Source organism: Sitophilus oryzae, unplaced genomic scaffold (assembly GCF_002938485.1).
Source record: "Sitophilus oryzae breed Bouriz unplaced genomic scaffold, Soryzae_2.0 scaffold_1063_pilon_pilon, whole genome shotgun sequence".
NCBI classification, from domain to species: domain Eukaryota; kingdom Metazoa; phylum Arthropoda; class Insecta; order Coleoptera; family Curculionidae; genus Sitophilus; species Sitophilus oryzae.
This window is the reverse complement of record NW_022145686.1, coordinates 1,524,368-1,545,199: the sequence shown is the minus strand read 5'-3', so window position 1 is coordinate 1,545,199 and position 20,832 is coordinate 1,524,368. Positions and strand designations below refer to the sequence as shown.

At 32.5% G+C, this 20,832-nt stretch overlaps 2 protein-coding genes across 3 annotated transcripts in view; one reads left to right on the top strand and one right to left on the bottom strand.

Moving 5' to 3' along the window:
• Positions 1–714: 714 nt before the first annotated feature.
• Positions 715–6,040, bottom strand: LOC115878839. 2 transcript variants are annotated; one of them, XM_030895463.1, is made up of 3 exons: positions 5,800–6,040; positions 5,071–5,532; positions 715–1,206 (listed from the first exon to the last, which is right to left on the bottom strand). In XM_030895463.1, exons 2-3 carry the CDS (start codon positions 5,509–5,511, stop codon positions 883–885), a joined length of 765 nt encoding a protein of 254 aa, XP_030751323.1. In that variant the 5' UTR covers positions 5,512–5,532; positions 5,800–6,040; the 3' UTR covers positions 715–882. The 2 variants fall into 2 exon arrangements, with proteins under 2 accessions (XP_030751323.1, XP_030751318.1); XM_030895458.1 differs by having other exon boundaries at positions 5,071–6,039.
• A 10,598-nt stretch (positions 6,041–16,638) lies between these two features.
• Positions 16,639–20,832, top strand: part of LOC115878820 (F-box/LRR-repeat protein 12) — a 47,081-nt gene continuing 42,887 nt past the window's right edge. Inside the window, exon 1 of the mRNA XM_030895445.1 lies at positions 16,639–16,912. The gene's annotated coding sequence lies outside the window, so the exon portion shown is untranslated. The remainder of the gene's footprint in view (positions 16,913–20,832) is intronic.

Below are 20,832 nucleotides of genomic sequence, written 5' to 3'. Positions count from 1 at the left end.
TTATTTAATTAGGAGCCCACAGACGGTCAATATGCTTGCGCAATAATATTGTTAGTTATCTCCAAACAGTACAATGAATTTGATTCGTTTTGCACTTTGGTTAACATGGATAAGAAAAAACAAGCTGCTATTGCCTTTGTTTTGGCCACTTGTTTAACAAAGAAACAAAAGTGTCGAAGTAAATGGATGAAAGATTGGTATAAGAAAAGAGGCCAGTATAGTCATGAAAATCTATTAAAAGAATTAAAAGTTAGCGAACCTGCTGATTACCGAAACTTTCTACGAATCGATGAAGCAATATTTGAGGAATTGTTAAGAATGGTCACAGCTGAAATTGAAAAAACGAATACTACCATGAAAGATGCCATTTCTGCTAGTCAGCGACTGTCAATCACACTACGGTATTTAGCTACAGGCAACAGTTTTGAGGATTTGAAATTCACCAATGCTATATCTCCACAATCCATAGGTGCAATTATTGTCATGGAAACTTGTGCAACTATAATTCACAAGCTAAACGATTATATAAAGGTAAGTAAAGAGTAAAGGCAATAAAACAAATGAAGAGCACACGGGAAAAACGATGAAAGTCCATTTTTGAGCCAAATTTATTAATTTACTGTTTTTGGACCTTCATCGTTTTTCCCGTGTGCTCTTCAAATATTTGAAAAAGACAAAGTTTTACTTATTTATTATTTAATTATTACACTTTTATTCACTTCATTATTTACACATTTTATTATTTATTGTTGATTCTTAAAAGTTTGAAAAAAAAATCACCAGCAGGACCACCGGGCTGGTTTCCGGATGTACAGTTATATCCAGTTAACGTTTGGATTTGTATCCAGGTGGTGGGGATGAGTAATGATTTGTGTCGTATGATCATGAAGAGTTACTTGTGTGGCTTTGCGGAAAAAAGGTTACGGAAAGATTAGGTGTAGTTTGACTGTTACCTGGACAAATTTCGTTAATTTTTATAGAATTTTTGTGAAGAGTACCTAACTGGCCTTCAAATAAAATGTCATTAACACCTTTTTTCGCAAATAACTGTTGTCCTGGTTCCATTTTTGCTAGTTCTACGGCCCAAGCAGCAGCAATTTTGTCATATTCACTATCTGGCTTTTGCAATTGTTCGCGAGCAAGAAGGAGTACCTCTTTCCTAATATCCTCTAGTTTTTGCTTTTTCTTTGGATGATTATCTTCTTTCTGCAAACAATATAATGACCTTAGTATAATACTTAAAAAAATATTCATAAAATATAAAACAATATAAAAGAACTAAGTGGTATTTAGTTTTGCTAGATTTTTAATTTTTTTATTTCAGATTCCAAAAACAGAAGGGGAATGAAAGAATATTGCAAAAGGATTTCAAATCAATGGAATTTTCCTAACTGTTTGGGAGCAGTAGATGGGAAGCACGTGGCCATCAACCACCTCACAGTGGCTCATATTATTATAATTACAATTTTTTTTTAGTATTGTATTGTTAGCCGTTGTTAATTCAAACTACGAATTCATAATGGTTGATGCCGGAATTAATGGGCGAATATCTGATGGAGGTGTGTTGGGTGCCACTGCATTTGACAGAGCGTTATCGGATAAAAAACTTCAAATACCAGAACCTACCGTATTACCCAATAGTGATAAAACACTACCTTTTGTTTTTATTGACGATGACGCTTTCGCACTAACAGAAAATTTTATGAAACCTTATGCCCAAACTGGATTAACTGCTCAACAACATATATTTAATTACCGTCTTAGTCGAGCTCGTCGCATTGTCGAGAATGCTTTTACCATTTTAGTTGCCGTATTTGACATATTTCAGCGACCTATTGTACTAGGTCCTGAAAAAGCTCGCATAATTACTTTAGCTTGTTGCTATTTACATAGTTATTTAAGAAAAAGGAATCAAACACATATATTGATAGAGCCACCATTGATGTTGAAGGTCACGTATCGGGCAATATTATTCAGGGCATATATTATATATATATATATATATATATATAGATATATATATATATAATAAATAATATTTTCTTGCCTTTAGCTGTGTATTTTTTCTAATTTCGAAAAATCGAAAGTAGAGAAAAAATTTAAAAAATAAAATAAAAAGTAAAAAAAGAAAATTGTTTTGCTTGTCGTAAAGGGGGGAACCAAGCTCTACTCCCACAACCGGTTTCTGGGCCTACCCTTCATCAGGTGGGCTGTCCAGGGGCTGGTTCTCACCGATACGGCAAGCAAAACTTCTTCTATATCTACAGACGATGTCGTAAAGTGTCGGTGAGATATTAGTGCATCTCCCGTCAAAAGATGGTAAAGAGCGTTTTTCGGCCCGCTCAAATATATGAAATGAACAAAATTCTTACAGCTTTAGTGTATATTAATAAATAATATTTTTCTTGCCTTTTGTATGTGTATTTTTCTCGAAAATCGAGTAGTAGAGAAAATTTAAAAAATAAAATAAAAAGTAAAAAGACTTTACTTTTTATTTTATTTTTTAAATTTTTTCTCTACTTTCGATTTTTCGAAATTAGAAAAAATACACAGCTAAAGGCAAGAAAATATTATTTATTAATATACACTAAAGCTGTAAGAATTTTGTTCATTTCATATATTTGAGCGGGCCGAAAAACGCTCTTTACCATCTTTTGACGGGAGATGCACTAATATCTCACCGACACTTTACGACATCGTCTGTAGATATAGAAGAAGTTTTGCTTACCGTATCGGTGAGAACCAGCCCCTGGACAGCCCACCTGATGAAGGGTAGGCCCAGAAACCGGTTGTGGGAGTGGAGCTTGGTTCCCCCCTTTACGACAAGCAAAACAATTTTCTTTTTACTTTTTATTTTTTTTTAATTTTTCTCTACTTTCGATTTTTCGAAATTAGAAAAAATACACAGCTAAAGGCAAGAAAATATTATTTATTAATATATATATATATATATATATATATATATATATATATATATATATATATATATATATATATATATATATATATATATATATATATATATATATATATATATATATATATATCGGACAATATCATTCATGGATATTGTGCACCCACAACATTACTGCAGACATCTCATACTCGAAATTCAACAACAAACGCAAAAAGTGTCAGGGACAGTTATTGCCATTATTTTAATAATGAATTAGTTTCATGGCAAGATAAAATTGCATAATAATATTAAACTAGCTTTTTCCCGCGACTACGTTCGCGTTACACCTCGAATCGTTCATGCATTGATTTCAATGATTGTTTACTTCTTTATAGATAGAGCTAGTGTGAGCCTTACAAATGCAATATTTAAACTATGTTTTTAAGAGTTTTAGAGCTACTCGTATTTCATAAGAAAGTTAGCAATTGTCGATTTTCTGGGTATTATACAGGGCGAGTCTTGAATAAGAGCAAATATTTTCAGGGCTGGTAGATCTCGATAAAAGAAACATTTTCTTTTTACAGTTTTTCAAATAACTCCAAAATAGCCGAGTTATTTTACTTTAAAAAATTCCAAAAAAAGAAATATTTTTTGCTTAAATTTTGAGATTTCAAACCACTGGAGCTTTTCGGGTGTTTCTGTCTGGTAAATTTAATCTACCTACTACCTATGTTGCCATGTTATCAATAAATTATGGTTTTTAACTAAAAACTAAAAAGAAATCTAAAAAGTTAAATAATCTTAATAATTCTAGAAGTTGTTATCGAAATCAAAGTATTTCAAAGAAGTTCAATTTTGGCCCCAAAATGATTTGTGACTGAAATTAATTATGTATGGTCGGACAGAGGGTTGGTGTGTTTTTTTTATTTCTTAATTATGGGTATAGGGTGTTTTAGAAATCGAACCAAAGTCGAAATTTTGCAAAATCTGAAAAAAGAAAATCTCTCGAAAATAATAAATACTGAAATTATTATTTACCCTCTATAGATAGAATCCTACCTATGGTTCCATATAAACTGTGTTACTAAAATAAATAGCTTTGACATATGTATAAAGTTTTCATTTGAATATTTGAAGTTTCCAATTGTCGCTGTTCTTGAATACTCCACTGATTTTTCAAGAGCACTAATACCCTCTTTATACGTTATTTTTATTCCTAGAAGGATGGTTTGAAGAAGAAATATTTCGTTCATATTATTGATGTCACTAAATAAACCCTTGTATAAAATTTTATACTTCTAGATGTTATATGCTGTCCTCCATTCGCGAATTTCAAGTTCCAGAGCTTTACGCCCTGAGCTACTCAGAACGGTTCTGAAAGGAGCTGTGCGCGATAGCCTAGGATATGGGTGTCCATATGGCGCGGAACAGTTCTGAACTTTATGACTCAATTGAATGGAGTGAGAGTATCGCGTTCTTGAACAGTTCAGAGCTGCACAACTGCATGAATGGAGGATAGTAATAATAATGCATTTTCGTACAACAAACTTTCATTCCCTATTCTACTCCCTATGGGTATGAATTTCATAAATTCGCTATGTCCAAATAATTAATTCATGTCTTTTAAGTGATCCTTTGTTCATATTTTTATGTGTATAATCCAGAGGTCACGAAGGTTTATATAAATTTTTACTAACTTTCGACATAATTTTACACTCTAAGAGGATGAATTTCCTAAAATCGCTTTGCGTAGCTAATTCACTAATCACTAATATCATTTAAACGAACCTTTGTGCTAATATTTATGTATCTAAAGCTGGCGGTATTAACTGACCCCTAAAATATCTAAAAACTTGATATATAATCTATAACTGACACACCACTGAAAATGACAAATAAATAATTTATTTCTGGAGGTATTTTGTATAGGTGTTTTTCAGGTATGTTTTAGTATTTAATCGTTTTACACAAAGAAATAGCCATTAAACAATATAAAAATACTTCATAACAAATCTACACATATATACCTTTCATTTAAAAAAAAATCATCAAGATTGGTGAAGCGGTTTCGGCGGGATGGATGTAACAAAAAAACCCTTTGAGCTTTTATATATGTATGGATAATAATAATTAATATATAGTATTTAATCAATTGTATCAATTTTGTTATTTACCTTTTTTCCTTCAGTAGTTGGTACATCACTGTAATTATTATCAGCTATATCCTGGCCCTGGCTATCGTTCTCAATTTCCCTAATATTTTGAGACTCACATGGTTTTTCAATGCCTATCAGAAACTTAATTTCATTGAAATACCATAATGTTGGCTCTACAACGTCACTGGTACCTGCTCCACTACGTTTAGAATCATTAATTTTTTTAAGTTCCTTCCTGAAGTTAGTTCGCAGCGAATTCAGCCTGCTTATCAATTGTTTTCTATCAGCGTTCGGGTATTTTTCCTTATATTTCCCTAGTAATTCATCATATTGTTCATTTTTTTTATTTCTGTTGCTATATTCTTTGCTTTTTGTATTCCATAAAGCTGGCAAAGAATGGTACATTTCGATGACTTCTAAAATAAATCGTCTTTCTTCCTCTTTTGCTTTTGATCCCATATTTGCTGACAAACCACTGATCTAAAATATTCAAAACAGAGCCGAGCAGCGAGACAAACACGCAGAGAAAACAAAAATATACTGAACTATTGTGCAATATTATCCACACGCGATACAAACTAATCACTATTGCACAATAAAAACCAAACTGTTTTTGATTGACACAATATATTGTGCAACCTTTCAATGTAAACCCTAAACGGTCAATATTATTGCGCAATATTTCATATTGTGTTTGTGGGCCGCTGAACACAATAAAACATCAAGTTTTGTTTCAGTATCTCTTACTTTCTAGGTGTCTACTTAGAACTGAAATATTAATTTTAACATTGGAAATGTTTATGTTCGTATATGGGGGCCAAATTTCGAGTTTTCTTTCAAGCATTTCAGCACCGGTGTCGCACTAGCCGCACAGTTGACCAAATTAAAGCATCAAAACTTTGTCGCGTGATGCCTAATTTAGGTGAACTGGCCTGACACAGCACGAAACTCTCGGCGATATACGAGGTTTAATTTTGTTAGTCCCGACGATATTACTTGACGACTATGCTACGGGGGGCGATTATAAAACTGAATAGATTGATATTTACAAAGGTTACAAAACAGTACTCTTTTCGTAATTTTTGATTTGTGTTTTGACAATTATTTTTGTTGTTTGTAATGAAACGATATTTTTATTTAGGTATTGATATATTCCAGAAAGGATTTAAGGATTACGATTACAGAATATTTCAGAAAGGATTTAAGGATTACGATTAATCGTACGTTAAGATAGGACACAGGCTATCTAATCCAATAAACACCACAAAAGGGTTGCGACAAGGATGCAGCTTATCTCCTCTGATCTTCAACGCTTACGTCGAAGTAGCCCTTAGGGAATGGAAGACGAAATGTCAAGATATGGGAATACCCGTTGAGGACAACACACTATTTACCCTGAGCTTTGCAGACGATCAGGTCGTGATTGCGCAGGACTCACACGATCTAGAATTCATGACTAAGAGGCTTTATCAAGAATACAACAAATAGGGATTTCAGGTTAGTCTAAAGAAGAGGGAATACTTAGCTGTCAATTCCAACGCTTGTTTTGAAGTCTTCATTAATGATAACGTCCAGATTCAACAAGTAGACAAATTTAAATACCTGGGTGCTACTATCAACAACGAGGGTTTGGGCAAAGAAGAAATACAAACCCGAATTCAGAAGAGCAAACAAGTTGTTGGATGTCTTAATAGCCTCTGGTGGGACCGAAACTTGTCTGCAACAACTAAAAAGAGACTTGGAAGAACATTGGTGGAGTCAGTCTTTGGTATGGTTCAGAGCTATGGACTCTGAGTGCAGACGCGAAGCGCAAAATCCAAATTGTTGAAATGGACTACCTTAGAAGAAGTGCAGGCATATCTAGGATGGAAAAAAAGAAAAACATCGAGGTCAGGCGTATCATGAATGCATCGGAGGAAACAGTACTACATCGAATCGAAAAATCCAGCTTAAAATGGTTTGGACATGTTCTGCGTATGCCGGAGAACAGGTGACCAAAAAAAGTTTTTCAATGGGCTCCCCAGGGCAGAAGAGAGGTAGACCTAGAAAATCCTGGAACGGAACGGCTACGGAAGCAATGGAAGCTCGTAACCTAGAAGCTGATGACGCTCTAAATCGAGCGTAGTGTGGCGTAGTGTAAATGTGTGGCGTAGGGTAACGGGAAGGCAGCAATAAGCTGTAGTTGGAAATGAGTTTTAAATACTTAAACCAAATCCCGTTTATAAACCGGGTGTTGCATCGTCGAGCGGGACATAGGAAATCCCATGTAAATTTTAATGGGGTCAATTATTGGCTTCCCTAATTATTTTAGAGAATAATTCTATTTAGGTTTATTGAAGAGCACTAAAACCCACAATCAAAAGAATAACTTTAGATATTTTTGATTAGCCCGTTTACGAGTTATCGCCGTTTTCTTTTTAAATATTTCTCCTATCTCATGGCCCTGTATTTACTTATAAGCACCAGTCAAGGTAAAAGATAACTGTCAAATGAAGTTGTCATTTCAGAAATTTTTCTATTTAGTGCTTTATTATTATTATTATTAAAAACTCATACCTACATCGAAAATATTAGCCACGCATTACACTACCGAAGAAAAAGTATTGATGATTAAATGGTATTATCAAGGAAATAGTTATCAAAAGTTGTCGGACATGTTTGCTGCTCTGTATCCGAATAGACCGATACCTAGAAAATCTACAATCGCAAAGAATATCCAGAGATTTGAGACCAAAGGTACCCTAATAAATAACTGCAGATGTGAAGCAAGGCAGGAACAAAGAGAAGATGCAAGAAATGATACCGACTTGGAAGTTTTATTGTGCGTGGAAGAGAACGATGGTAAGATCAGCACAAGGAAACTTGAGGATGAAATAGGAATAGATCACACTACAGCGTTTCGAATTTTGAAACGACATAAATACTATTCCTTCAAATATGAAAAGCACCAAAAGGCACGAGATGGGGACGAAATACGGCGGCAGCCGTTTTGTTTTGATATTATGGAAAGAGCAAACACGGATAGAGAATTTTTAAAAAACATATGTTTCACTGAATGCACGTTTACCTTAAATAATGAACCCAATGTTCAAAATTAGCGATATTGGTACAAAGAAAACCAACACAGGTTTGTCGAAACAAGGACGCAATATCTACAGAAAGTAAATGTTTGGGCAGGGATATTCGGACAAAATATTATCGGGCCATTATTTCTTACGCGAAATTAAATGTTGAATATTATTTGGAACTACTCGAAAATCATATTTTACCTGCTTTACATGATGCCGCTAGAGAAAATCAGGAAGTGTGGTACCAAATGGGTGGCTGTCCGGCACATAGTACCCTGGTTGTTCGGGAATATTTAGACAATCGTTTTAACGGAAACGTTATTGGCCTAAATCATATAGTAAATTGGCTAGCAAGGTCTACTGATATTTCGCCAAATTATTTCTTTCTCTGGGGCCATTTAAAAAACAGGATATACAATGACAAAAAATACCCAAATCTAGACGAGTTAAAAAATGCTATTTCTGCCGAATGCAATAAAATTTCAGTTTACCAACTAGCGAATGTAAGAAGAGAATTTTATGATCGTCTGGATTATTGTCTAGCAATCGATGGAGGAATATTTGAACATCTTCTTAAATCCTAAAGTTCTAACAATTTAATAGTACCTAAATTAATAAGTTATTGAATATTGTAATACTCCTTTTAATTGATTACTTTATTTTACTTTAATTCATATTAATTTGTATTTATAAATACATCTTTAAGATTTCCGATGTAGGAATGAGTTTTCAATAATAACAAAGCACTAAATAGGTAAATTTCTAAAATGACAACTTCATTTGACAGTTATCTTTTACATAGACTGGTGCTCATAAGTAAATACAGGGCCATAAGAAAGGAGAAATATTTAAAAAGAAATCTGCGATAACTCGTAAACAAGCTAATCAAAAATATCTAAAGTTATTCTTTTGAATGTGGGTTTTAGTGCTCTTCAATAAACCTAAATAGAATTATTCTCTAAAATAATTAGGGTAGCCAATAATTGACCCCATTAAAATTTACATGGGATTTCCTATGTCGCGTCCGACGATGCAACACCCGGTATATTTAAGGATTAAAAGATATAATATATTTACTTAATTTCAAGGTATCTGTATGAAAAATCATAACGTTAATTATTATGTTTTATATGTGGTGTTATCAAAGATATTTAAACTCAAATGATACAATTGTTTACCTTTTTCCTTCATCGGCCATTATTCTACCCTTATTTTCGCATCTCTCTTACACCGAAAACATTTGCCAGATTTACCTGTATATTGGTATTAGTATTCGATTAAATACCACAACCAATTATTAAGTAATAAATAATTTCGTTACATTTCTATAATATATCAAGTACATTAATTTGCTAACGTCAATTTTTTCATTTAATGCTTAACTATTTTAAATTTTATAATGGAATAAAAATATCATGATCGTGTTTCTTTTAATAATAAAAAGCAGTTTGGCAACGTCAGTTTTAGAAATATGCCGGCGTAGTACAACGGATTTCGAGGATGAATGAAAATTCCTAGATTCTCCTGTTGCGATGTTGCTATGCTGCCGATCAAGCTCCGTATTCTTTATTTGCAGTATTATAGTAGTTTTGCGTTATTTTGTGGACTTCTGTGGACATTAATTTGAAAATATGGTGCATTTATGTATTGTGTACAAGAGAGTGTATCATTTAAATCCAAATTTAACTTTTCACCGGTAAATAAAAATAAGCAGGGTTAGGTATATTATTATATCCTCTTCTCTGTAGATCAGAGGCGGACCTAGACATAAAAAATAGCAGATTTCTAAATTATATTTATTTTTAGATTTATTTTTTAAATTGTATATTTATTAATTTATTATGTATTTTAAATTATATATTTATTAATTAAATTATTTGTAGAACAAAGGTACATGTGGTACGTACTAATTACTAATAACTTAATAACAATTTCTGTTTCCCTTTTAAGAAAGGGTATTGAATAAGTATAATCTAGGTACCCACTTGGGTTTGACAAATCATTACCTACCTTTTGTGAAAATTTTATTGGGTTGTACCAAAAATGGAATTTTGCGGCCTTACTTTTTTGTTGCCGTTACAATTTAATACTGCTTTTGTTTTAAATTTTGGTTGCTATAATGTAAATGGGCATCTTTTGACATACATATAATTAATGTACTTATTACATGAATTTTATGACTACTACATTTTGTTGTATTTTTACATTTTATTGTATTGAAATTCTTTGCACATGCACTTTTTATTATTTATAAACAATATGAATTTTCCTTTGCAAACCAGAGAAAAACAACTAAATATTTTTTAAGACTAAGGGAAGAACCGTTTACTAAACAATCGCCATTTTATTTTATTTATGATTTTCTAAAATTATTGATAGACTTTTCTGATGACTGTATTATAATATCAAATAATTTTGTTTTGATTTGTAATAATTTCATTTAATGACATTCATTTATCGAATTTTAACTACAGAGCAGACTCCCTATTTGTTCTCATTGTTTCACTACGTTGACCATGATCATTCGACTAGGCAAGTGCATTATTTTAAAATTCCTCAACACCGAACAGCTAACTTACAAAAATCTTTCAGTTTCATAGCGCCACATTTGTGGAATAATATTTCTAATAACTATAATTTTCAATCCTTTACAGATTATAAAAAACAAATTAAAAATCATTTACTAAATTCATAACAATAAATCATTTAAAAAATTATAATTTCTTCGACTGATTTGTGAGGTTCTTGTTCTTCTGATATGCCCGTCATTGGTTGCTGTTCCGGTTACACTGTTTCGTTATGCTTCTCTGCTTATCTCCGCTCATCCCTGATAAAATTATGTTTTCACTTTTTTTATCTAATTTTATTTTTTTTAATTCTGTTTATTTTTATAATTTAATTTATTTCTATTTTGTTTTTGGGGTCACACCACTCTGGTACTTTGTATCATTGTATCGGTTTTTAATCGCCGTGCGATCCCTTTAGACACACATTTTAGTAGTTGTAAAATTCATATAGGTATATAATAAATATACAAATAATAATAAAGTTTTTATCAAAAATATGTGAAGTCTACAAATATTAGTTTTTGGTAAAATATTGTGTTACTAGGTTAAAATAACTATTTTATTTTGTTATTGCTAATGGAGGGAGTCTCATTCACCGGAGATGAACAAGGTTTGAAACAAGATATTGAAACTGCATTTACTAATACACCCAGAATTTGATATTTTATTTAATAAAATAAAGTAAAAAACGCTTATTGATTTTTTTAATCGTTATTCTTATGTGAAAAGCCATCTTATAATAAAAAATTATGTCGGTTCTTATTTATTTCGCTATCCTCCCTCAACTTATTTTTTTCCTATTAATATCCTCTCTCAACTTTTTACAATGCGACAAATATGTAAGTGTTATTATTATTTTTTTAAATATATTAAACAATTATTTTAATTTCCTTAAAATACTGTTGGTCGATCGGCACGCCACTGGAAATTGACCTCAACCGTCTAATCTTTGTAAACAACTACGTTGTTGACGGTGCGTCGATACCCTATTCCCTTCTTTGTCTATTCTCTCTCGCACTCGTTGATTTTCGCAAACCAATGTGTGATGAAGGTTTAGAGCGTTTTATGAATGGATCGTTGTATCTCCCGAATTTAAATATCTTTGGGTGTTATCATTTCCAATGTCTCTGATGGTTGCAGCGATTGCGAAATCTGTGAGTTTTTTAATTACCTAACCATGCACGAAAACTGAAGACGTTCAACTATTAACTTGAATAGTTTAATAAACAAACCTTATTTTAAATGTACCTAATGTTCAAATTGTTTGGTCTAGATGCATTTTTATTTATAGCTTTATCTATTTATTTTCCAGATAAATTGGACGCTTTGCTTTACTCTAAGCGTTGAAATGCAACATGGAAAAGGTTTTAAAATAAATTTGACTTTAAACAGAATATTAATGTGTGATATTTGTATTTCAAGTAACAATAACAATTTGCCAATTTTGCCGCAACCCAAATAAAATTAGCAAAACTAGGAATCTCCTTATCGGTTGCTTTTAATAATTAATAGTATATTATTATCTATTTATTTACCCATATTGTGCAATGTTTATGTCAAAATTGTTTAAAAATATTGAATACATTGTATTATATTGTACAACTTTCGTTTAACTGAAATCAGTTTTGTAAGAAATATATGTCTATTAGTATTATTATTATTTTATTCAGTTTTTATTCAGAAATCAGTTTTGTAAGAAATATATTATTATTAGTATTTGGAAGCCTTTTTGAATAGGTTATGAAAAAATGTCTGCGAAAATGCATCATTTTGAGTTTTTCAACTTTAAAATAGCTGAAATTAGGGCTACTTTCGTTTAGCTGAAATCAGTTATACAGGGTGTTCCAAAAACATGTGCCATCTCTCGTGGGGAGTTCCAAAGCACCTTTTTACGTAGAATTTAATGGTTTAAGTATAATTTTTTTAAAATTAATAATTTAAGAGTTATCAACAGAAAAATTGATTTTTTATTTGGGACACCCTCTATATTTTTAATTAACTGTAAAGAATTTAAAATTACCTTTCCAAAAATATAGCACACTTGATATTTTGTTATAATCGAAATACAGAATTTTAAAAGTTCGCCACTTTTAACTAGTAGGCTTTGGACCCCTTATTGATGATATGCCCTTAATGGAACTCGAAAACACATTTTCCAGCAAGACGACGCACCACCTCTGAACGCTGAAATTATCAGCAAATTTTTGCAGCCAATTTCAAGAATAATTGAATAGATAACCAAGATACCAGCCGTTGGCCGTCGAGACCGCCTGACTTAGTGCCTATGGATCTAATCCTATGGATACATTTGCGGAAGAATAAAGGTTCCTTATTCCGTATAATCTAGACAAGAATTAGAAATACTTAGCAGTTATGAGAGGGTATCTTTCACCCCCACTGAGTTAATGAATTCCGCGAGAAATGTTCAAAAACTGCCCCGTCTGTCCATAACAGAAGACGGTCGATATGTCGAACACCTGTAGCAAAATCTCATGTCTTGGTTTGCTATTTATTTTTATTGTTATTAGATATAGTTTAAATATGTTGATGTTGGTTAAATATATTTCAAATGGTTATGAAATTCTGCATTTCTCATAACAAGAACATGGACCAAAAACCAACCAAACCAAACCAAACCAAACCGCGAATATCTGCGAAACCGTTAAAAATTTTGAAATACTCTAAATACAAAAAATGTTCATTTTTAATTCTCCATCTATTGAAAAAATAATATACAGAGAATTCTATTTAAAAAAAAGAAGAAAAATTATTTTGTATTTCAGAAAGTTTGGCGTAAAATTTTGAACATCCTGTATGATATACGATTACCATATTTATAGCAAAATAAGTACAGACCATCTAAAGTAAATATCTAATATAGGTATATTTGATTTCAGGAGAGTTCTTGTATTTTTAATATTTTTTTTAAGAAAGGCTGAAAAATATATATTTTTTATTTATTTATTAATATCTCTGAAACTATCTAAATATATTTAATCATATCTTAGGATTATGTAAAGTGATCTGAAAAGAAGCCAAAAATGCAATAATATACAGAGTGTTCCATTCAAAAAAATCGATCCCGATCCAGTCACACTTTTTTGATCCATCCTATAGAAGTTAAAATATTTTCCTGGAATACATCCTAGAACATACTTTAGATTTGCACTTTGTTAGCACCTACCCTATATAATTCATAAAATTCGCTTATCGCGCCAACAGTAGTCAAGATCTGCGCAGGTCCAAGGATGAATGCTGTCTTGAGGCGTCAAGGTCAAGACTTCACTTCGTCGCGCGCCCTGCTTAATAACGGATCTCTATTTTTTAATAAATTAGTTTATTAATAATGTATATCTATAAAGAGACCACACTGTCTCTAATATCAGAAGTGGGGGTGTACCCGTTTACCCCAGAAAAAGTGCCCTTTGATTGGTTTGTGGTTTGTTGTGCTATATTTTGGTGATAAAATTAGCTTTTATGGTGAAAGAATGCTATTATTTTCAAATTGTTTTATTGGGGGATAGGTCAAGTGTAAGAAAATGTAGGTATTTAGATTATCGGTAAGTTTGAAATGAGATTTTATAGGAAAGATTAAAAGAAGTGCCGATTTATACGAAGGGCGAAGTCTTTTTGATAATTAACGTTAGGGATGTACGAACTGAATCGATTTTAATCAAAGATCGATCTTTTTGCAAAGAAAAATCGATTAAAATCGATCGATTTTTGTCAAATGGTCTTTTGATATAATCGACTTTTTTATTTCAAAATCGAAGATCGATTTTATACAGTTTTACATGTTTATTTTTGTTAGAATAAGAAACACTTTAGTTTTGCTTGAATAATTGTTTACTAGTAAAACGGCATCTAGTAATGAATAGAATTAAGTGTAAGTTCGCTATGTTTGTTTATGATTTATGTCAGGTATAAGATTATTGTCGGTGATTCCCATATTTTTATATTTTGGCCTTTTTATTTTATATCGTATAATTCGTATATTTATAATAATTTTAGCCTCTGAATCGGTTTAAATTTCACATGTGTTAATAAACGGTTTTAGGATTTTTATATATCTAATATTTTTTTATATTATGATATTATCGTATTTTTATTACACTCGACAGTAGATACACTAGTAAATTCAGAGTCGAATGTCGATATTTGGTAGGATCGATCTTTTGTTGCTGATTTTTCTGGATTGATCTTGTGTCCGATGTGGAATCGATTAAAAATGTTGATTTATTTTATTTCTGGGACATTCCTAATTTACGCGCCTTTGCTTATTCAAAATATTTTATATTTCGATTACTCCTAATGTAAACAAACTGATGATAAAAAAGGTTTCTGAACCGACAGACACGATATCTACAGGGTGCGAGGTACGATGTTGCTGGTTTTCAACCAGACACTACTTGTTTTTGTGATTTGTAATAATTTAGGTATTATTAATAATATAAATGGTAAAATTAATTTAATAATTAATATTGCAATCAATTTTGTTATGTTGAAGAATTTATATTTAAAGATTAATGGTAACCTATTTATAATACATTATTATAATTATTAATTTTCTTTGTTGAAACTTTTGGATAGTGGTGATGTAATCGAAATATCAATTGCAATAAATAGGTTCGGCAAAGGAACAAAGAAAAATATTTTAAGTTGATAGTTATTTTATGTCTACTTTGGTCTCAGCTTTGGTTGTTTATTGAATTTGTAGATTTGGTAAAAATTTCGGAAAATGTTATTTTTACATTATACACGATCAATTATTTTAGATAAGCATATTTCTTCAAATAAAATGAGTTCTGTACATAATGAGATACTGTGATGTCATTTAAAAATTAGTTAAGAAAAGAAAAAATTAAAAAAAAATGAAACTGGATTTTGTAACTTAATGTGCAGTGAACGGTTAAATGTTCAGCAACTACTTTAAAACAAATGGATAAATAAACAAGGGAATTAAATAAAAATATAGTTTTTATACTCGTTAGGTATAATATATTATTTGTCCGAAATAAATTCAGTGTGAATCCTGATTATCCTGTAAAATAAAGGTGTTTATGCTTTGATAAAAATATAATGGTCTAGTATATGATATTGTTAGAACCATGTTACCAGAATTATTTTATTAATTTACATTTTTTTCATTCGACTTATTTTGGTGCACCCTGTATAATGAAAATCATTTTGGTGGCAAATCCAGGGCGTTCAGTCTGAGCCTTATCGGTTTGTTAATGTAAACAAGCCTTTTGCCACCTAGCATTTTCTTTTCGTCTCGAGAATTGTTTTGTTTTTCCGACTGTAAGCTGAGACATTCGGTATTTGGGAGTTTGTAATGGTTGTGTAAGACCGATGAAATTGTACCACAGATAGTACATTGAGTCGTGCATCGAGGAATGTATTTTGTACGCGGGTGCTTGTGTTAAAGCTGTGTAGGGGTGACATTTTTTGTACCCATTGGTAAGAGCAGCGAAGGGACATACATTTTTTTGCTTTTATCGACAATGCGGTGAAGGAGTTTTCGGGAGCATCTGGTTTCTCTCAATTACTCCAAATGTCATATAATACATTATCAAAAATTTTCGATTTCATGTGCACCAACACTAACATAATCATAATCAAGGCATTGTAGATGAAATTCAGATTGCTGCAAGAGGCGAAAATTGGGTTTAAAATTGAACTTTTGTCAAGATTTAGCCAGACTCCACGCATTAGATTGAAGTTACTGTTTTGTTGAGTGGTGAGTAACGTGTAGGGTGAAAAAACATAGTTTGGTGTCTACTTTAACATTTTTAGCCTGATTAATAGGTATGTTATTGTTGTTAACCTGTTGTAATATTTACAAGCTAAGGTTAATTTAAAATGGTGTACACTGGTGTGGCAAATCGAACGTTAAAATAAAAATGAAGGTGTTTTTCAGCACAAGTGTTTTTTTTAAGTTCTTTTCCTGTAATTACTTTTGTAGAGTTATATAGATTTGTATACTTACATAGATCAGGACGCAAGTGTACATTTTGTCAGAATGGGCGAGCGAGTTGGATAAAATACAACTTGTCATAAACTCCAATGTTGACACAACTACCCAAAGATCACCCATGCAATTGTTGTTCGAAGGTATGGTGTCCGGAAGACTGATCCGATTTGCTTGACATAGAGAGCGACTGCTAGGATGAGATGGCGTGTTAGCGTCCATTTTATCACCTGCCTGCAGCTCTTATTTAATGGGTGAGCCTTTTAATAAAGTTTTGCTAACATTTGTTTTTTTTATTTTGTTTTATTTGGAAATGTCGCAGGCAGCGGGCGGACATTGTCCATTGATTGTTTTGTTTTGTTTGGAAATGTCGCAGGCAGCGGCCGGACATTGTCCATTGATTGTTTTGTTTTATTTGGAAATGTCGCAGGTAGCGGCCGGACATTGTCCATTGATTGTTTTGTTTTGTTTGGAAATGTCGCAGGCAGCGGCACGACATTGTCCATTGATTGTTTTGTTTTGTTTGGAAATGTCGCAGGCAGCGGCCGGACATTGTCCATTGATTGTTTTGTTTTGTTTGGAAATGTCGCAGGCAGCGGCCGGACATTGTCCATTGATTGTTTTGTTTTATTTGGAAATGTCGCAGGCAGCGGCACGGACATTGTCCATTGATTGTTTTGTTTTGTTTGGAAATGTCGCAGGCAGCGGCACGACATTGTCCATTGATTGTTTTGTTTTGTTTGGAAATGTCGCAGGCAGCGGCCGGACATTGTCCATTGATTGTTTTGTTTTGTTTGGAAATGTCGCAGGCAGCGGCCGGACATTGTCCATTGATTGTTTTGTTTTGTTTGGAAATGTCGCAGGCAGCGGCCGGACATTGTCCATTGATTGTTTTGTTTTGTTTGGAAATGTCGCAGGCAGCGGCCGGACATTGTCCATTGTTTGTTTTGTTTTGTTGGAAATGTCGCAGGCAGCGGCCGGACATTGTCCATTGTTTGTTATTCTATTTTACAGAGTCTTCCATAGAGTATGGAGTATGAAGCTATCAATGAAAAGCTTCGAGATGTGGCATCGCATATGTGGATTTTATATTTGGATCATATAACCTTCGCATTAACCACTGTTTGTATGCTTATAATGTTAATATGTATATATTAAATATTATTATTGTATAAGTGTATTGACTTATCAATTACCTGAACAATCAATCATTTGAATTTGTGTTGAGCCGAGCACGTCTCAAATGCAGAATGGCCGTGTTAGCACCTACCCTATATAATTCATAAAATTCGCTTATCGCGCCAACAGTAGTCAAGATCTGCGCAGGTCCAAGGATGAATGCTGTCTTGAGGCGTCAAGACTTCACTTCGTCGCGCTCCCTGCTTAATAACGGATCTCTATTTTTTAATAAATTAGTTTATTAATAATGTATATCTATAAAGAGACCACACTGTCTCTAATACACTTAAACAATATTCTTAAGTTTTTTATTCTAGGAGCTACAGATGCCCGACGCACTATTGCCGGACCCTGTAAGAGCCTCTTGAAAACACATTTAATAATATTTCTATTTACCTCAAAACTAATAATATTTATAGGGCAATTAAAATAATTAACGTCTGTATCTTACAGAAAAAAAAAATAATTGCAACCCTCACACTTATTATTTATATACCTATGTTGTGCTAGATACATCATTAAAACCCGCACCAACTGACTAAATGTAAACATCGTTTAAATTCATAATAATTAATGTATATACTTTACAGAAAGCAGTTGATGCATGGCCTACAAATTATTATATAGGATGGTTCACAAAACACAAACTGTATTTAAATATTTGGACAGTTACCCACTGCAGTAAGATTTTTCCAGACATTTTATCTTTTATATAGAATTGTTATGGGACTCGCAGAGTTAAAAAATAAAATATCGAAAGCCACATACCTTGATACCACAGTGTTTTTACTGATTATTAATTTTGATATTTAAATTATATGACTTAATGGAGACTGAGTGTATATTAATTTTAAATATTTTTTTTCTCAAAAGCGGTTTACTTGAGCTATATAGAGTGTTTTATATTAGACTGATTAAACTTCATCAATTTTTTCAAGTAATTCATATCTGTAAGAAAAATTACTCGGGAAAATAGAAGTACCTATTCATTTAAACTACGAAAGTTTACTGTCAACTGCTGCCTTCAAGTAGGCGCCATTTTGAAAATATTTTAATACAAAAATTTCATTCTAAAACAATAAAACATTGAATGCTAAAAAATAACTACAAAATGATTTTAGTGATCTAAAGGTTTCTTCAATATGGAGGACAGCGATACCCCAAAGCAATCAAAATTAGTACTTTTTTAATTAAGAATAAGATGGGGTAGAAATAGAGACTACTAAGAACTTACAACTGAGAAAAATCAAAGATTTTCCTTGATTTAATTAAGAACAATCTTCGGATTGTTAGTGGGTTTTTAACAGGACACTGTCTCCTCAATGAACACCTCAGAAGATTGAAGTTAAGAAACAATGGCGAAAGCAGATTTTGTGGGGAAAATGGGAAACACCAAAACACCTCATCACTGAGAGTGCCGAGACCGACAACCATTCCTGGTATAAACTTTAGTACAACTGATATCGGAGAAGGAAAAATAACCTCTGTAAAACCGTCTCAGATACTGGCTTTTATCAAAACCATCAGACAATATGACGAGTTATGTAAAACTTGGAAAATAAGTTGGTTATAAAATGGTTTTATAATTTGGAAACTCTCTATTTATTTATCTAGTAATGCTAAAACACTCTTTTTGAAAGTCGATTAGAGAAAATAGTATGATTCATTGGCAAGTAATGTAAATATTTGCGATTTGGTAAAATTGTGATGTAAGAGGAGGCTTAGCTTGCCGGAGGCGAATCAGTAGTTGATAGGCCGGCCGGCTGTTGTGTTGTGTTTTGTCATAGAGCTGATATTTGGGGGTTGAAAGTCTTTTGACTATAAACGTTGCAAGTACTGTAAGGCAACGGGTCGTTTGACCAGAAGAAAACCTCTTGTGACGTTTTGCGTTCGAGGTTGGTCTTGAGAGTTTGAGGTCTCCCTTGTCTTCTCGATTGACACGATGCGGCGTTGGGGTAGTGAGATCAGGCCTGAGTGAGGTACCCCAATTAGCCTATTCGATTGGGATGCGAATCTGTTTAGCGGCAGATTTGCGTCCGGAGGAAGCCCCTATACTATTTCAAGTGACACTAGCTAGTTGTTGAAGATGATTAACCAATATATAACCGAATGATATTTGAATTAGATGGAAAATATGGAATGGGATATATTGAATAGAATATATCAGTGGCTAAGGGGCGGGGTACCTAATTTTATCAAGATCAGTAAATGTTTGTTTTGTTATTTTCATGTACAATGAGAGAGTGCTTGCCAATGACTAACTAAATGGATATTTGAGGTGAATTTGCATTGTGAGACCCGGTTGAGTAAGCCCCAAAAATAGCGATTTTACAGTTATTACTCTAAAAAGGGGGGACACAGTAGATCTGTAAGGTAGCGGTGATTAACCCCCCTCCTATACATTCTACATTCTACAAATATCATACATTGATGAAATAAATTACAAAGAAAAATAAATTTTAATTTTTCTTATAAATTCAAAGTACCATATCACTCTAGACAGTTAAAAAAATCAAAATATTATAAATATGGACAGCGATGCGGGCGGGTGTCCGCTACAGTAAAACATGCCTAGTATTTGTATTCACTGCCAAAAAATATTTGTTTACGTTATTTAATTACCATTATTAAATGAGAAAAGTTCTCGTCATTACTATACCGTGCGTTCGAATGGAAACGACGTCACAGTAAGCGTCGAAAATATCTGTGATTCTGATATACAGGGTGTCCCAGGCTGAGCATGCATTAGAAGTTTCTAGAGGACTACAATATCTAGGTCGGAGATTTTTTACACATCATTGTTTCACATCGAGATCGATTAAAAATATTTTCAATATGGCGACATTTCCGGAAATACCGGAAGTTGAAAACGACTTTCTTATTTTAAATGGGTGCCCCCATTTTTTATTACATACCTACTTAAATTCTCTGTAAAATTTTATGAATTTTGATATTAAACACACTATACCTAACATTAACCGTTTTTGAGAAAAAA